This window comes from Cornus florida, unplaced genomic scaffold (genome assembly GCF_030987335.1).
Source record: "Cornus florida cultivar Cherokee Brave unplaced genomic scaffold, ASM3098733v1 CherokeeBrave_3.0.0_Hap2_Chr11, whole genome shotgun sequence".
In the NCBI taxonomy this organism is placed as follows: domain Eukaryota; kingdom Viridiplantae; phylum Streptophyta; class Magnoliopsida; order Cornales; family Cornaceae; genus Cornus; species Cornus florida.
Window position 1 is genome coordinate 93,365,732 of NW_026775581.1, and position 19,845 is coordinate 93,385,576.

At 33.4% G+C, this 19,845-nt stretch overlaps 1 protein-coding gene across 3 annotated transcripts; it reads right to left on the reverse strand.

The window, feature by feature from the left end:
* Positions 1-6,587: 6,587 nt before the first annotated feature.
* Positions 6,588-18,271, reverse strand: LOC132283626 (probable E3 ubiquitin-protein ligase RHB1A). Of its 3 annotated transcripts, none has more exons than XM_059785612.1 (5): positions 18,095-18,271; positions 15,848-15,979; positions 7,640-8,063; positions 7,367-7,476; positions 6,588-7,258 (listed from the first exon to the last, which is right to left on the reverse strand). In XM_059785612.1, exons 2-5 carry the CDS (start codon positions 15,914-15,916, stop codon positions 7,223-7,225), a joined length of 639 nt encoding a protein of 212 aa, XP_059641595.1. In that variant the 5' UTR covers positions 15,917-15,979; positions 18,095-18,271; the 3' UTR covers positions 6,588-7,222. The 3 variants fall into 3 exon arrangements, with proteins under 3 accessions (XP_059641595.1, XP_059641594.1, XP_059641596.1); XM_059785611.1 differs by having other exon boundaries at positions 18,149-18,270; XM_059785613.1 differs by lacking the exon at positions 18,095-18,271 and adding an exon at positions 17,496-17,634.
* Between the last annotated feature and the right edge of the window lie 1,574 nt (positions 18,272-19,845).

The following is a 19,845-nucleotide window of genomic DNA, read 5'->3' on the forward strand; positions in this document are numbered from 1 at the left end:
ACTCATCTGAGTCATTCTCATGATATGTGCTATCACTCTGGCTAAAGAACGATTTTTTATATTTGGTATTATTTTCATCCCTGGCGAGAGGGGCTGGCCTCTTCTTGTCCTCTCCTTCCTTCCGTGCACTCATGGTGTCTTCAGCGTTGATGTGTTTTTGCGCTCTGACCAGCAACTCTATCATACTAGTGGGAGGTTCTTTTGATAAGGAAAACAAGAATCTAGAGGTTTGGAGTCCTCCTATGAAAGCGGTCAAAGCTACCTTGTCGTCCACCTCTTCTACCTACAACATCTCTGCGTTGAATCGGGTGATGTATTCCCGAATCGACTCTTCCTTTTGTTGCTCTACAGTAAACAAGTAGGTAGCCGGCCTCCTATGCCTCTGACCTGCAATGAAATGGCTCATAAACTGCTTACTCAATTCTTCGAAGGTGTTGATGGTTCCTGGCTTCAACTTGTTGAACTAAACTCTCGCTGATCCCTTAAGTGTAATGGAAAAAGCTCGACACATGATTTCATCTGACATAGCGTGTAAATGCATAAGAGCTTGAAAAGTTTCCAGGTGATCGAGGGAATCTTTGGTCCCATCGAAGCTTTCAAACGAGGGCATCCTGAACTTGCTTGGTAGTGGACATTTCATAACGGCGGGGCTGAAAGGCAGGTTGGTCCTTTGTACCCGGTCATCTACGGCGGCAAGACCTTTCTTTTTCATAGCCTGCATTACATCTTCCATTTTCCCCTTGAGATCCTTAATCTGCAAGTCGAGATGGGTAACTTTCTTTGTCTTTTCCTTAAGACAGAAGGCTATGCTTTCAGGAGGTCAGGAACTCCGTGGGAGAGATGGGTGAATCACCTCTCTATGTCGGGTTCCCACCTGGCTTTGTTCCACTTCAGTCTCATTTTGGGGGGGATGATTATCCTTCTCTTCAAGATTCCCATTACCTCCGTTTGGACTTGAGAGATCTTGTCCTGGAAAGTTTTGTTGAACCGGTGGAACAAGGTGTTGCAAGAGCGTTGCATTTTGCTGGATCAACTGGTTTATACCCTGACTCAGAGTTTGAACCTGCAGTTCCAACACTGCAAGCCGTGCCTGGTCGTTTGGGACGTCCAGGTTTTCACCCGACTCTACCCTTTGACCAGATCCCTGCGACAGTGTTTCTTCGATAACCATACCGGACTGCAAACGTATATACCCAACGAGTAATTAATTGATTCAAAGGAATCGTCGATCCCACAAACGGCGTCAACTGTTGAGGCTAAAATTCGCGCAGTCCGATACGATACCGTTTTCCTGCAAGGAAGAGAGGAGAAGATCAATGAACCTTGACGGCACCGGTATGGTGCCTGCAAAGAGCTATCTGACGATCAAATTAGTCACGGAGGTCTAAAAAGAAGACAGGGATTAATAATAGTTTTTACGTCGTCCCTTCTTTAATGGCTTGGTAGCCTATTTATGGCTGTCGATTGGAATCAAAATCGTTCCGCCGATATCGATGGTTTATCTTATCTTCCGCTTGTGCGAAATCATAGGAGATTTGTTGTCAGATTTGTCGAGGATATGATTTAATCCTTTTGACCTCCTCCAGTTATAATAGGATTATTCTTACCTATTGAACCACGTCAGATTTGATTTCATTATCCTTGATAATGAAATCTAATCAATCTTATCAAAGGTAGGGTAGGTTTATATTTTTCCCTCTCAATAATAAAAACCCTAACTGCTTTGACAATAAAATTACAAAAATAGTGATTTTATTATAAAAGATTATATATAAAAATAATTTGGTAGATAGAATCTTAGTTTATGATTTTATTGGTATATTTTAGGACGAAATGCAGAAAACCCAATGTAATATAAGTTATGTGCACAATGCATTCCTCCTTTTTGAAAAGGTATATTTCAATCCATAAAATTCAAAAAAATATACAACTAAGCCTCTCTAACCACTTTGTGGTCAAAATTGACATAAAGTAAATTTAAAAATCCAAATTTGCCCTTTTCTCATATCACCGAGATCAAAGAATATGTTTTTTTTTATTTTTGTCCTTTTTTTTTTAAATTTATTTTTAGTATGAATCATATTAAATGGAAACATTTATTTCTTTAGGTCAAAGATATGAAACATATTAAATGTAAATATTTATTTTTCTAGGTCACATATTATATGAATAATATACAATTTTGCTTTTAGTATGAATCATATTAAATGTAAATATGTATTTCTTTAGATCTGAAATTATATGAATACTATACATATATAATTTCATATTTTATGTAATGCTTTCAAATTATTTGTTTATTCTTCTTAATAAATTTTGGTAAGGAATTTATAATTTTTCAATTATATATACATATAAAATCATTTACTTTTACTTTTTCAAATATGTTCTTCAATTTTTGTTTTTTGGTCTATGATGAAACAAAATTATATATATATAATATAGCTCTGTTTTTTTTCATAAAAAAACTGGTCCCCACTACTGTTTCACACTACTTTGATTAATAGAAAAAAAAAAAAAAAAAAAAAAAAAAAAATTATGTAAACTTTTTCTAAACATAATTCATAAAAAAACTGATCCCTTCACTTATCAATCTCATCAACAACTCTCACTACTTGGAGTCTGGACGCGATCTGTGCAGCCATGGATTATTGCCACAGAGAGAAGGATATTGCTTACAGTAAAATGATCAATTAGCCCTTAAATTAAAAGACATAGGAGTATTTTTAAGGGTTTATTTGTCACAAAAATGTTAGCTTTGTGGATGAGTTTGAGAATTGTCTAAAATGGTAATTTCACATTGCTTAATTTTTTAAAATATTATTTAATTTTATTGGCAAGAGAATATTATAATCTTTTTATTCGAAAAGAAGGTATTTGCATCAAATTGATAATATAGGGCGATTTTATACCACACATGGACCTTTTTGTACTATATGGATAGTAAAAAGGGTTTTTTGCACTTAATCTTATATTTTGATATAGAATTGTTGTTATGTTTTTATTGAAATAAATTATATATTTACTTCTCCAATTAGATTTCTATTTATTGAATTCTATTATTTTCTACTACTATATTATTATTAGTGGTATTGCTCCTCTAATTAAATTTTATTTTATTGAATTATATAAATAAAATTTTAATATTATATACTTATTTCTCTAATTAGATTTCTTTTTATCAAATTTCAATAATTCAGTTTTTAAATATTATATATTTTTGTCTCTAATTAAATTTCATTCTAATATATTATTATTAGTATTATTAGTATTACTTTTATTTAAATAAAATAATATAAAATATAAAAATGACTTACATTCTTAATAGTAATTATAGATTATATATATTGCTATAAATAGATTAATCTTATTTAATTCGGTCACGACCCGCCAGAGCCTTAAGTGGTCCCTAAAGCCCCAGTGCCCCACCAACAGAAGGCCTCAAAAAATTTTGTTACACCCCTTAACTTTTATTTTCTTATATTATTAGACACACAAGCTTCAAAAAATTTATTCCCTTTGTTACCTTTCAAATTTTATTTCGTTATATTATTATACCCCCAATAGTAGAAACCCCAAATTTATTTATTTTCTTATATTATTTTTTCCATAAAATTTTTACTTTTTTTAAATTATAGATTTATTTTTTTCACATGTACAAATTCACTTTATTCATTTAGAGACTAGAATCTTTACCATTCACTTTGGGAAGTAGAGAAGATACTATTAAGACACAATACCTTCGGTAATTATAGAGTTTATATTTATTGGAATGGTTATATTATATATTTAAAAAAACCTTTATAAAACTTGAATACAATAATGTAATTAATATCTTCGCATCTCAAAAAGCAAGTAGAATGATTTAAATAAATATAATTAACTATTATTTGATGTTAATATATTACATATTAAAACACTACTATTTTATTTTTTTTTTACTAAGATCTCAAATTATATCAAGCCATCCCTAGAGCCAACTGAAGCCACTCAACCATCCAATTTACCTATTAAAATCAAATATATAAAACAATTAGAAAGCCCAAGCCCATCACATCGTTTTGTCATTAAAACAATGATAATAATGAAAAATCATAATCTTAGGTGTTGTATGATAAAACTGAAAATTAAGTATTGAAAATTTTAAAAATTGAATTTTAAGTACTGAAGTCTTTAAGCGGTAATAAAAAAATAAATATTTTTTGATTTTTGATTTTTTAATTTTCAGTGATAAGTGATATCCCCGTCATTTAAAATTTTACCCTATTTTTAATAATTCTTACCGTTTTAAGTGATATTCAAATTGCGTTATCAAATACACTTAATTGAATAAACGCTTACTTCGTTCAGAATTAAGTACAGAATTGAGTTTTTAAACAACACTTTAGTATTAAAATAACATCTTTTTAGGATTTTTATAGTTACATTGACAATCCTCTTCTAAAAAATTATCTTGACATTCCTTTATTTTTTATTTTATAATTTTTTTATGTCGGTTTGTAATAGTTTCCTTTCATTATCTATTAACAAGCTTTAATTTGTCCGTTTATTTATTTATTATTATCGAAGGGTCTTTGGTCTAATGGTAAAATAAATGAACATCCACCATTGGCATCCGTTTGATATACAATTCGGCACCCCTGAAAAAATATAATAATAAAAAAATTAAAATAGAACGTAAAAGAGATTAAGTAATGGTAAAAAAAAAAGAAAAAAAAAAAGCGCTATGATACATCAACATTGGTTGAAATACAAAACCCCTCAAAAAAATAAAAGGTAAAAGAGATTAAAGAAAGGTAAACTGATTTTTATTAAAAAAATAAATAAATAAATAAAAAGATCTATGATACATCAACAGACTCTCATATGTAATATATATATATATATAATTATTATTATACAGAAAGTTAATTATAACTACTGCTTGCCATTTTATCAAACATGAAGCAAAAAAAAAAAAAAAAAATAGGTGGAGTTTAATTTTACATATTAAAGCAAGAGTGCCTTTTTGTTCTCTTTTAAAGAATAGAATAATACAAGTAACAAAGAATGGGAATGCAAGCCCTTTTCCTCCTTGTCTTCATCCACTTTCGAGAGAACAAATCAGCGACTTATGAGCAAAAGGCATCGCTTCTTTCAACCTTTTTCTTTTCCTTTTCCTTTTATTGAATTACGAACGAAACGTTTTGTACTTTTTTGTTATCTCGCAACAAAATTAAATAAATAAACCAAACATGTCCAAAAACATTAATCTTTCCTCCTCCTTTTATTAGTATTATTATTATTATTATTATATTTTTCATTTCCTTCCCAAACGGGGATGGATTAAGGCTATATTTAAAATAATATTATTATTATTATTATATAATTATGAAAGGCTTGAGAAGATGATCCTTCAAGGGGAAAAAAAAAAAAGAGAAAAATTAAAAGAACCAAAAACAGCACTAGAGTTTCTTATTTAATGGCGATCCATATTAATTAAAAATAAAAAATAAAAACATTTAAGCTTTAGAATGGAGAGACAACCATAAGCTTTGATAGCTCAGTCACATTACATGGATTAGTTTGGAGCTAAATTTTTTGTCCAAGTTCTTCAGTTTGCACTTCCTAAGAGTATTCAATTGAAGAAATTGTTGTTTATCAATTAGGTTCAATTTGAAGAATGAATTTCGATTTAATTTAAAGTTGAGACATTTGCTTGCATGAAGTGTTATTTGACCGGGACCACGTATTCCTAGACATTTTCTACCTACGGCCAATGAAAAAATGACACAAATCAAAAATAAAAATAAAAATAACTTATTTGATTAGATGTCCACCGGACCATAAAATAATTTCTCATTCATTTGATCCAACTCCCATAGGCCATAGCTGATTTTCCAATACATTTGTAAATTCAAACACCCACTCTTTTCCAGACCATCAATCCGACCATGGTGGTATATATAGATTTGAAATGAAGGTATATGAGATTTGAATAAAATGATGGATTATTAAAGTTATTTGAGGAATATAAATGTTAGGACAGAAGTTTGAGATCCAAAAAGTTGGTATGGATTTTAAATAATAATATATTTTATATCTTAATATGAAATCCACACAAATAAGACTATCAAAAATTTAAAAATCCAAGTTAAAACTACACGCCAAGGCCTTATGGCTCAATGGTATTTTCTTTACATCTAAAAATGGATGGTGAGTGTTCGAGTCTCAAAATGAGCAAAATGGTTGACCGAAAAAAACAATATTCAAACCACACCCCCTTAAATAATTAAATTTAAATACATTCATTTTTTTAATTCCTATCCCTCAATCCAAATGGAGCCTTATTCTACAATTTAACCATATGGAACACCATTTGAGAATAAACAACAAAAAATTTGGTCACAATTTTTTCACATACAAAAAGCACAAATATATTTGATACACATTCATCACACTAATGCTGGTTGTGCTAGGAAAAGCAACAATTGATAACAAGATTAGGTTAGCAAACACAAATGTGAAACACCGAACTACAGGATCATGTACATCTATGATCCACCTACCTGTAAAGTTTATTGAAGTTCAGATGTTAAAACCGGCAATTTTATACACATGAATCAATCATAACACTTTAAATTTACAGAATTGGTTCGGAGGCAAGATTGTCACAGGAACCGAACTATCACACATCCAAAACTACACACATAAAAAAAGGATCTAACTTGCAGATTCAAAGAAAAGTTACAAGCACACAGGCAGAGAGAGAGAGAGAGAGAGAGAGAGAGAGACTAATCAATCAAATGGAAGCAACATAAGGCAGAGAATGCCAGCCTCACGCTTCTGTTCTTTGACAAAGTAACAAAAAATCCATCCTATTTCCAATCTTTTCTATGCAACTCTCCCAATTGTACTAGTTCTAATATGCTGATCTATACGTTAAGAACGAATATACAGAAAAATAAATGATGACCAAGGATTGTTTTATATCGTGTCAATTTCCATTTTCTTCCTTTTTGTTTCCTTTTCGTTTCTTTTTAACTTTTTGTCAAAATTCAAAAGAAACCAAGACAATTGGCATATAGAAGAAATGCCTCCTTCAAAAACAAAATCACCACAACAGAGCTAAATCTTAGGCAGCCACTGAACACTGGAAAATTGACAACCGTCACGCATCCACAACCACGGATTCGACTTTGATCACAAAAAGCTAAGAAGTTTATTGCAGATTTGAAAATAGCTAGCCAACATCAATGGCGGGGCTGAATATCATTTCCTGCACCAGAAATGAAGCACAATGCTTGCATAACATACATGGTAACCGGTTATCTAATTAAATTAATATGCTAAACACAGCAAAAGTAAAACTAAATTCAAGGCAAACCTGATCGCATACTGGACAAGTATTGCTTCTTTCCATCCATTCAAAAATGCAAGAAAGGTGAAAATGATGTTCACATTTTGTGATAATTTTTGGATTCTCAGCGTCATACTCTGCAGGAAGAACCAGAAAGTCATATATTCAAACTTTTATAGCCCAAATAAAATAGAATATGTTTGAGTAATTTAAATTCCAAAAAATTCAGAAAGATCGCCCAGCACATAAAAATTGATGAGCAGGAAGAATTAGTGGTGACTAATAATGAAATTTCATTACCTTCAAGACAGGTGGGACAAACATCCTCCTCTTCCTCCTGTGCTGAGACAAGAGGCTCACCTGATTTTTTTAGTTCGCCAGACTTCTCTTTTGTTGAGGCCAGTTCAATCTCACTTTGCCCTTTGCAGACAGATCCCTTCAGGTCTTTAGCTTCAAAAGAGTTTCCGGCATCTGTTCGTTCAGCTGGCTCAGTATTTGTTGGCTGCACTGCCGCATCATTCTTGTTGCCTGAATATTCTCGATTGCCTGGTGGAGTACGAGGGTGTCCTAGATTTGCATCACATTGCACAGGTGCTGGAGGTGATCTACAAGTGTCAGGGATTGAAGTTCCTAGGTTTGTATCAACTAATAACCCAGTAGGGAGTACAGAGGCTGTGCCACGTTGAGACGATGGCGGCTCATGCTGCTCTGACACTCTTAAATACTGCAAAATGAAGTGGAAATTCCAGAGACCAGAGAGAATAAACTCATAAAATGACTTCAATAGCAAGAAATTAAACATTCTTGTGGTAAAATTCATCTAAACCATGATAAGCATGTAATTAAATCTACGTCTCAGAACCATATGATAGAGAGAGAGAGTATCCAGATAAAAATGCCAACATTTGAAGTCTTAGCATTTGCTAATTGTTTCACCATATATATGTGGGTGGCTAGGAACTTGTAGAACGTACAAGACGGGTTTATGATTATGTTTACCGGGTCAATGAAAAGCAAAAATAGTTTCAGGCCAGTACTTGAACCAGGCATCTAAGAAGCACTTAGCAGATTATCCTAACAGTGATCCACAGAGAGAGAGAGAGAGAGAGTATTCGGATAAAATTGTCAGCATTTGAAGTCCGATCATTTGCTAAATGTTTCACCATATATATGTGAACACTTGGAACTTGTGGAAGATACAACACGCACTTATGACTATGTTCACCGGGTCAATAAAAGCAAAACTAGTTTCAAGCTAGTTCTTGAAGCAGGCATCTAAGCAACACTTTACAGATTGTTTATATAGTGATCCACAGCAGGTGCATCCATGGAACAGAACTTTGGAAGAGAACAGATTAAATTCTTTTACTTCCATGTGTTATGTTCAGTAAGCAATCAAAGGCCAAATTTATCTTGGATCTGGAACACTATTTAATCAATTATCAAAGAATTTAACTGGTACTAATTAGGGAAAAAAGAAAAGAAAAGTTAACTGGTACTTTCAACATTCCCAAATAAATATCATCATCCAGCAATCTATTATAAAAGTACCGAAGTAGCAAAGGATTCAACCAAGTTTTGGTAATAATTAAGACCGAAAACATAGCCATCATCACCATTTTCCACCCATATTCAGCGTTCATTAGTTGACTTGTCAAAAAGTTAATAACCATATAATAGGCGATTTCAAGATTGAAAAGAATCTGTATATTGCCGTACTTTGAATGGTTTACAATGCTTTAGTTAAATAGGAAATACAAGGGGCTAAAAAAAGGAAACTACAGGCTGACTACATGCTGTAACAGCAAACTACATGCTGTACACTAATAGAAGCTACAGGCTGTACACTAACAAAATTTCCTAATCTTAGTCATTGACTATCTATATTTACACGCCTATCATATTCCCTAAAATCTGGTCTTATTAAAACCGAATATCTCTTTTTCAACACTCCCCCTCAAGCTGGCTTGTAGATGTCTTCCATAGCTAGCTTGCTTCTTAAAACTTCAAACTGTCTCTTGTATAGTCCTTTGGTACGGATGTCTGCAGCTTGTTCAGTAGTAGAGACATAAGGAATGCAAATCATACCACAGTCAAGCTTTTCCTTGATAAAGTGTTTGTCAACTTCCACATGTTTGGTTCTGTCATGGAGGACTGGATTATGAGCAATTGAAATGGTAGCCTGGTTGTCACAGTAGACTCTCATTGGAGGAGAAACAATAACCTTCAAATCTTCAAGGAGTCGTTTTAACCATATAGCTTCGCAAATCCCATGGGCTAGTGCTCTGAACTCGGCTTCTGCACTGCTCCTCGATACTACATTTTGTTTCTTGCTTCGCCACGTGACTAAGTTTCCTCCAACGAAGGTGCAATATCCTGAGGTAGATCGTCTATCAACTATACTGCCTGCCCAATCAGCATCTGTGTACACCTCCACTTGCAAATGACCTTGTTTATTGAACATAAGTTCTTTACCTGGTGAGCCCTTTAAGTATCTTAGAATCCTGCACACTTCTTCAAAGTGTTCCTGTCCAGGAGAGTGCATGAACTGACTCACCATACTGACTGCAAATGCTATATCTGGGCGTGTGTGAGATAAGTAAATTAGTCTTCCCACTAATCTCTGATATCTTTCACGATCAACCATATTCTCGGGTTCGGTAGCTTCTAACTTCAGGTTGACTTCAATTGGAGTGTCAGCAGCTTTACAGCCGAGTAGTCCTGTCTCATTAAGCAAATCAAGTACATATTTTCGTTGACTCACGAAAATTTCTTCTCTTGACCTGGCAAATACCATTCCAAGGAAGTATTTTAATGCTCCCAGATCTTTGACTTCAAAATCTTTAGCAAGTTTCTTCTTCAGTCTGGTCAACTCTTCAATGTCATCACTTGTCAAAATTATATCATCCACATACACAATTAAAACGGCAATTTTCCCTTCCTCACCGTGTTTGTAGAACATGGTATGGTCTGCCTAACTCTAATGATACCCATGACTCTTCACAGCCTTTCCAAAGCATTCAAACCACGCTCTTGGAAACTGTTTCAAACCGTACATGGATTTTTTGAGTTTACAGACTTTGCTCTAACCGTGTTCTCCTTCGAACCTAGGTGGCAAGCTCATAAACACTTCTTCTTCCAAGTCTCTATTTAAAAAGGCATTTTTTATATCCAACTGATGTAATGGCCAGTTAGAATTGACTGCCAACGACAATAAGACTCGGATAGAATTTATTTCTGCTATAGGAGCAAACGTCTCTTAGTAATCAATGCTGTACGTTTGCGTAAAACCTTTCGCCACAAATCTTGCCTTTTACCTTTCCACACTACCATCAGCTTTACACTTACTAGTGAAAACCCATTTACACCCAACAGTTTTCTTTCCTTTGGGTAAGTCAACTATCTCCCACGTTCCACTCCTTTTAAGAGCATTCATCTCCTCTAACACTGCTGATTTCCAATTCGGATCATCTAGTACTTCCTGAATGTTTCTTGGAACAAACAAGTGAGAAATATTTGAAGTAAAGGCCCTATGTTTATGGAAAAGTTTATCATAAGACAAGTATTTGGCAATGAGATACTGGGTATAGGTTCGGATTCCTTTTCAAACAGCTATAGGGATATCAAGGTCTACAGGAACTTGGCTAGGTGACTCTGTACGATCAGAAATAGTAAGGACAACTCTAGACAAGTTAGAATTTAGAGTACCTTGAGTGTTCAGGGAGTCAATGCTCGGGACCTCTGATTAGCCTTGCTCAGGTACAATAGTAGGCTCTCTACTCTTTTGATGAGTCTTTTTCCTGTTATAAACCAAAAGTTCAGGATTCGGTTTTTTTAGAACCGTTGGTAGGATTTCTCCCCCTGTTGGAGATACAGTAAGGCTCGGCAGATTAGGACTAGGAGGCCCCGGGTTTCCTGATTCTAGAACATCATTTTCTTGTTTAAAAAGATCAGCGTTTGGAGTAATAAAGTGTGAGACAATAGTTTTAGGCAAGGGAATATTAGTAGAAATCTCCTAAAAATTGTCTTCACTCTCTTTCTCCCCCTGAAGAAAAGTTTTCTGAAAATAAGGATGATTTTCTAGAAAAAATACATCCATACTGATAAACATTTTTTTTTGTTTTCGGATTGAAGCATTTGTACCCCTTTTTATTCGGGGCATACCCAACAAATACACATTTTTCAGCCCGAAGATCCAATTTAGACCGAAGTCTATTAGGTAAATGGACAAAGACAGTGCACCCAAATACTTTCAAAGGCAGGTTGGAATAAATCCGAGTTTCAAGAAAAGATTTTTTAAGGCTTTCAAGGGGTGTAAAATAGTTAAGAACACAAGTAGGCATCCTGTTAATCAAATATGTTGCTGTTAAAACGGCCTCACCCCACAAATACTTAAGAACATTCATTGAAAACATGATGGCACGAGAAACTTCAAGCAAATGTTTATTCTTTCTTTCAGCAATTTCATTTTGTTGGGTCATGTCAACACAAGTGGATTGGTGAAAAATTCCTTTTTTTGTTAAAAAACTTCTAAAACTTCATTAAAGTATTTGGTGCCGTTATCAGTATGAAGAATGACAAATTTTGTTTAAAATTGATTTTCAATCATCATATAAAAATCCTTGAATAATTTTTCAATCTCGGATTTTTCATTCATTAAATACACCTAACACAAACATGCATGATCATCAATAAAAGTCACAAACCATTTTTTTCCAGAAAGAGTTGTGATCCTAGAAGGGCCCCAAACATCGCTATGGATTAAATAAAATGGTTTTGATGTTTGGTAAGGTTTGGGAGAATACGTAGTACGATGACTCTTTGATAAAAAAATAATTCTCACAATAAAAAGATGAACAATCCAATCCTTTAAACAAAGTAAGAAATAATTTTTTAAGATAAGGGAAACTAGGATGCCCTAGTCTAAAATGCCATAGCATTATTTGTTCTCTAACAGGGATAGAACGAAAACTACTCAAACCTTGGCCTTTTTATTACTTGAAATATCATCTTCAAAATAGTAGAGACCATCTATCATCTTAGCACTGCCAATCGTCTTTCCCAAACTCTGGTCCTGAAATTCACAATAGGATTTAAAAAAGATAACACGACAATTAGAGTCTTTGGACAATTTACTAACTGATAAAAGGTTACAAGCAAGCTTAGGGACATGAAGGACAAACTTAAGATCAATAATTTTTGAAAGTTTTACCAAACCTTTGCCTGCAATAGGAGAATAAGAACCATCGGCTATTCTGATTTTTTCAGAGCTAGAACAAGGTGAATAAGTTTGAAATAAATGAGAAAAACTTGTCATATGGTCAGAAGCCCCTGAATCAATGATCCATGGGGTAACACTGGAATTTGAACGACAAGATAAGGCCTTCGGGTTGTTACCTGTTTGAGCAAGAGAAGCATTAGGAGTGCCAGACGAGGAATTGAATTTCAGCAATTTTAGAAGATGATCCATCTGTTCTTTGCTGAAGAGAAGTGCCTCGGCTTCATTAGCTGATGGGGCTCGGTTGAATCTGCCTTCCTGCTTACTCTTCCAATTCGTTGGTTTACCATGAATTTTCCAGTAGGCTTCACGGGTATGGTGAGGCTTGTTGCAGTGGTCATACCAAAGACGGGGTTTTTCATTATGTTTCCTACCAATATTCGCTTCAGATGCGACCAAGGCAGAGGTCTTAACAGCACCATTTGATAACTTTTTTCCAAGCATGACCAGCCTGCGACTTTCCTCTCTTTGAACCTCGGAGAAGACTTCACCGATTAAAGGCAGGGGTTGTCGTCCAATTATTCTGCCTCTCACTTCATCAAACTCGACATTGAGTCCAATGAGAAACTTGAAGATGCAGTTGCCTTCCACCTTCTTTTTGTAATGGTTGCAATCTTCAGGCGATTTCCACTCATAATCGTTGAACAAATCAAGGTCCTGCCACAAACGTTTTAGAGAGTTGAAATATTTTGTAACACTATTATCTCCTTGACGGATCTCTCCGAGTTTCAGCATTAGTTCATAGACTTGAGACTGATTTCCCAGGTCTAAATACATCTGGTTGACATTGTCTCAGAGTTCTTTTGCTGTGTGGTAACACATATAATTAGAACTAATGTCCTCCTCCATAGAATTCACCAACCAGGCCATCACCATCGAATTCTCTACATCCCAGGTCGAGTAGGATGGATCTTCAGGTTTCGGTTCGTTCTTTTCTCCTGTTAGGCAGCCGATTTTGCCTCTGCCTCGGATGTACATCCGCACGGACTTGGACCAACGAAGGAAGTTTTCACCGTTTAGCCGAATTGTGGTAATCTGGACCGAGTGTGTCTGAGAGTTTTGGACTTGGGACTCAAAGGTCTTGGTCATGGACTCAGGTACGTCACCAGACATGGTGATTAGGGTTGTTTGGAAGAGAGAGAAAAAAAAAAAAAAAAAAAAAAAAAAGACGGCTAAGGGTTTTTTTTCCAGAATAATCGGTAAGATGCTCTGATACCAAATAGGCGATTTCAAGATTGAAAAGAATCTGTATATTGCCATACTTTGAATGGTTTACAATGCTTTAGTTAAATAGGAAATACAATGGGCTAAAAAAGGAAACTACAGGTTGACTACAGACTGTAACAGTAAACTACAGGTTGTACACTAACAGAAGTTACAGGCAGAATTTCCTAATCTTAGTCATTGACTATCTATATTTACACGCCTATCATATCCCCTAAAATCTGGTCTTATTAAAACCGAATGTCTCTTTTTCAACACATATGATAATGGAAAATACTTCGTTAACCAGGTGAAACTTCCTCCAAATCGCCAACTTTGCTGAGATCACACGATTAAATGAAGACGTGCACCGCATGCCACATATTTCCATGAATAGTGAAACAATGGAAACTGAAAGAAGGCGCAAAAGGCTTAAAGACATTTATTTCAGCCCCTTCACTGAAGGGAGACTTCTTTATGGTCATTGATGAGGCCCAATTTTTCCCACTCCCAACCTGATCCCCATCCCAAACACCACTATATTCTTAGTACATGGACTTAGATGACCAAAGCAAGAACATCGAGTTTATGACAATGTCTATTTGCTGCTCTTCAATTGATTAATACTTCTATTTTGTTTTTCAAGTCAGGTATCTCTGAGAAGCCTGAAATCCATCCCCTGGATTCAATAATAAATTGGAACAGAACCACAGATATTTCAGAACTGGTCCACATAATCCATAGCCTATTTGTTTACAATTTTTTTGTAATGTGACATGCTTCATTCAAACTCCATATACAATGCAACAGACATTCATCTTGATACAGGAATTACAGACTGCATTAGTTCATGCACACTGCTCTTTTCATACTTTTCTAAATTTTCCGACAAGATGTCACTCGATATCACATAAAATAAAAAAATAAAAAAATGGACATATTTTTACATCATTTCTGAAACAATCATTTTAATTGTGATTCTGACACTCTAAGTATTGTGTCTATAGCAACAGAATTCAAGAGGAGATCTAAAAGCCGCAGAATGGACCACCCATTCTCAGAGGGGAATTATCTTTTAAACAAAAAAAGAAAAAGAAAAAAAGAAGTAAGAATCCAATAAAAAAAATCACAGGGTTAGAATATACATGAAACTCAGCATGCGAAACTATTTCCACTGTAACCTCACTCTTAGACTAAATATCATTTGATATAAAAGATTAATCTTCTACGATTCTCACGAAGTACAACAGTAAAAGGGTTTTCATCAGATCCATGATTATGCTCAGATGTTTGCAGCTACCTCATGTTTCAATCCAAGAGATTACTTTTTTTATCCAATATCACAAACATGTCTTGCTGTTGTCGCTTTTCAACATACCGCCACGCAATTCTTCACTGACATTTCAACCACTAGAGCTCGTTCCAACTTCATATGCACATATTTGATATGAAAACCACAAAACTTTGACTTTACACTAATAAAAGAAAGAAACATACAATCGATGAAGTAAAAAAAAAAAAACAAAGAGCAAATGCACCAAGTTTTTAGACTTAGGAGCGGACCAATTTGCTTAGCATTCAGTTAAGGACAGCAAAAATCCTTCAGACCTCCATAAAAGATAATGGCAAGAGGCTTATAAAACCAATACATAATCTTCGCACCAAAAGCCTAAATGCCTAATTAACTTAAATCCTAACATGAACATCCTAGTCCTTGAAATCGCTGATTTAAAAAGTAAAATATGACCAAACAGAATCACCTTTGATTCCGGGAATGAATGACATGTGACTTTTAAAATCTAAAAATTAACATATTTTCCGTTGTTTCTTCATGTCATTTTATGAAGTAATGCTAGCACCATCATATAGAGGAAATTGTAAATAGCATAGTGATACCTTAAGAAAATTTAGAACTTAGCACAAAAAATCACTTTCACATTATGAAGACAAACTTCTGCTCAAGCTTGAAAATTAAAGGATCATTTAGATCAGAAAAGAATCAGGTGTGAAGGAGAGATACTACTAACATGATACAATGGCTGTGAACCGTTGAGTTCCACTTCGCTAGAAGAACAACAGCAGCAGCAGCCTCCCATTCCTATTCAGTTATCTTTGTTATCCACCTAAAGTTATCGGCACTTGTTTCATAGTCTCCTTTCCTTTGGCATAAGAAAAGAACACCTTCTTAGATAAAACATAGAAATATCAAAGTCCAAATATAATTGATGACTTCAATAAGCATCGCACAAGGGTAGACACTGAGAAAATTGTTGACGAAAAGCAAGCAAAATGGAACGGCTTACATGAAAACAAAATAAATGAACGAAACAAGGAAGAACTACAAATAGATACAAATAATTAGAACATAGCAAAAACCAGATGATTGGAACACAGGTTACACAGCAACAACCAGATGGCAATAATGTTATATAATCCATGTAGTGAACAACCTAATTTTTAGGTAGTAAATTGGCATAAAAAAACAATATCCTACTATTTTTGAAGAAAAAAGGTATTCCACAAAAGTATATATGAAACAAGGTCAACTGAAATTGGACTATTGGAACAAGTTTTGATTTTTATTTCTTCTCCTCTTGTACAAGAGTGTAACACCGCTGTTCAAGAGCACAAATATATTTGTGTGTTATCTTGGCGATAAAATTCCATAAATCCATGGTGTAACACTGTTGTTTAAGAACAAATATATTTGTGTGTTATCTTGATTGCACTCATGGCGATAAAATTCCATAAATCCATATAGAAGTAAATTTTTACAAACTTGTTGACAGTGATATTACCAAAAAGGAGTTAGTTAGGATACATTGGGTAGCTTAAGTGGCAAATTGTGGCATGATGATGGAATTGTCTTTGGCTGAAGCATATCCATTTTCAACACTGTTTTACTCTATGCAGTGAATTGACTAGACAACAGACTATGAACATGGCTTGGTGAGTGAATGAATTAGAGATAATATATCACACCTAGCGTTGAGAACTCAAAGTTGGAAGATTCTAGAATATTGGAGAGCTTGTAGGTATTTGTAGTGTAGAAATTTTTAGAAGATTAGATAGTTGTGTAGAGATATAAATATACAGGACATTTATGTGGAGAGTTTTAGAAGATAAATAAGATGACTGTATATAGGGAGAAAAACTTAATTGAGCTGGCTGTAGTGATGACATGGTATCACCCTACCATGTAGTGATAGGGCCCACTAAAATAAAGCACTTTTACTGATGTGGATACAACTGGTTTATGACACAGATAACGAAGTATTAAAGGTGCAAGGAAGTTTTTCTTGTATATAGGATGAAAATTTCATTTGTAATAGCAAGGCTCCAAGGGTGAGATCGAACAAACAAGAGTGTATTGTCTATATAGGAAATGCATGATATCCATAAAATCAGCACTTGATTATATTGTGTAAAGTTGTATGTTAAATATTAGTAAGATTATAAAATATAAATAAAAAATAAAATAAAATAACATTTTAACGTTTAATATTAGTAAGATTATATACAACTTACTTTTACTTCTTGGTAGGGAAGAGTAAACATGATTACTATCTAAAAAAATGTCATGGCCACCAACGAATTAGAAATACTACCTCAAAAAATCACACAGCCACCAACACCAAACGAACTGAAACACACCTAAGGAATTAGAAAACCTACCTTTGACTACTACTTTCAGACCAAACCTGCTCCAAATAAAAGAGCATGTAATCATTTATAAACCAGGAAAATACCTAATCCCCTAAAACACAGTAGCCAAATCAACCAAAATAATGACCCGAATATATCAATAATATCAAATCCAATCAACAATAACAGTTCTGAATAAAAACTTAAGGAAGCCTAAACATATAAAGACAATAACTCTTGAACGACAAAGAAAAATTAATCACACAACAGTCCAAAAACCCAAAGCGCAAAACCATTTTAGACCACAAAAAGCAATATGGGCAATAATTATGTAAAAAAATCCTAAACCAAAACCTAATCCGACCAAGCCAATCATGAAACCATATAAACATCAACATCAAATCGATTCAAAACAATATCCAAATATACAATATATTTATAAACCATATAACATAACTGCATATAACTATATATCAGCTATAGAATCAACAACACGAGCGAGAGATAAGGAAACCTACTCTGAAACAACATAAACATGATAGCAAAAGAATGAATCAAACAATCAGAATCCATATATGTATACATAGCTATATGCATGCATACACACAAAATATACATCATATATATACGTTTAGATTGAGTGGAGAGTTTCGAACAGAATTTGTGCGCACATATATATATACCTTCAGTCTTTCGCTTCTACTGTAATTAGAAGAGAGAAGCCAAATTGCTTTCACTCTTCTTTCGGTGTGCTTGTGTGGTTTGTCACTTCCGTGTTCGAAAGACTTTGAAAAAAATTAGGAATTAAAAAAGATATAGTAGTATAAATATTACTCCGTATAAAAAAATGGGGAAAAGATTAAACGACGCGCTAGTGTATAGAAAATTGTGAACTCGCTTAATCCGATGGACAAGTGGAATTGTAATATTCTATGGCAAGCAGCGAGTTGGTGGTGGCTGATGCTGCTAACTTGCCACGTGCCCAGCAGTTAAGGCATACTGGGCCCACTATATGATGAGACAGACAAGTAGGCCTAATTAAGAATTCAGCTCAAATGGCCCAAATTTTATGTGGGCTTGGGCTGTATATCGTTTTGATTGGGCAATCTTTTCAAGTATTAGTGACTAAATTTTGAATTATGAGACATACCTTATACTCCGCTTGATTAGATAAAAATAAGTTAGAGAAGAAAAATAAATGAAAAATGAAAGAAAAGTGAAGTTAATGAAAATAAAAGTTATTTTTTATCAAGAATTTGGTTAGCATGAAAATTTATTCAGAAAAATTGTATGAAAATATTAGTTTGTTAATTTGGATAGCATTAAAATGAAAAGAAAGTAAATGTACATACTAAAATTACCCTTATGATTTCAAATATTAAAAAATAAATAAATAAATTTGTTTTTGATGATGTCTATTTTCATCAAAGTGTTAATAAAATGATGAATTATTTAATTTAATTATTTATATTCTTTTATATTGTTTAAATTAAAACAATACTTCAAGACTTCTTAGGTAGAACCGTAGAAGTATAACTAACTACTCATTTAAGAGAAATAAGGAAGCTTAAAAATAAAAATTAAAAAAAAAAAAAAAATTGGGCTCATGAACTTTCAACTAGAAAACACAAAAAGAGCAAAATATATATTATTCTCTATGTATATATTAGAGGTGTGTATATATATATATATCAGATACAATGTATATATTTGGAACCCAAAAAAAAAATCGTCCAAATAGGGTAAAAGTAAGAGAAAATTTGGTTTCCCATATCTGTTTATTTGTTCGCACAAAACACGTGAAAAAATTATTTTCCCGTGAAATGAGTTCATTTTATTTGACTTTTCTATTTTATCTAACTTGTTTGTATTTGTTGTTGGGTAACTCTTTTTTTTTTTGTGACTTTGTGAGTTTTTGACGAGTATTTTTATGAAACAATATATTTTTTTTTCTTTCAATAAAATAGGACAGGTGCATATTTTTTTAATATAATCCACATAAATAGTGATTAATAACGAAAAAATAAAATATCTAATGAGGAGGTTTAAAAATAAAATATCTAATGCCGAGGTTCAAAAATAAAAGAAAAAAATATTAATATTTTGTTGAGCTACTCTCTAATTATGTGTAATCCAACTTCTAAAAATTAATTGCCTTATTTTGTTATATATATATATTTTTTTTGTCGTCTATTGCACAATATTTATTTTTAAAACTTTAACTGATACAAAGGTAATTTTGGTAAGTATAATCACTTTCTTTTCACTTTCATCCGACCCAAATTAACAAAAGCATATTTTCTCATAACTTTTTTGAAAAACTTTAATAGTAACCAAATACATGGTAAAATAGATCTTGCTTCTAGCCACTCATAATCCG

Excerpts from the sequence above, each read along its gene's own strand:
- LOC132283626 (XM_059785612.1), bottom strand. The coding sequence starts at position 15,916 with ATGGGAGGCTGCTGCTGCTGTTGTTCTTCTAGCGAAGTGGAACTCAAC. Across the intron at positions 8,064-15,847 it reads GTTCACAGCCATTGTATCAT|TATTTAAGAGTGTCAGAGCA; the intron begins GTTAGTAGTATC and ends TTCATTTTGCAG. Across the intron at positions 7,259-7,366 it reads CTTGTCCAGTATGCGATCAG|GAAATGATATTCAGCCCCGC; the intron begins GTTTGCCTTGAA and ends TTTCTGGTGCAG.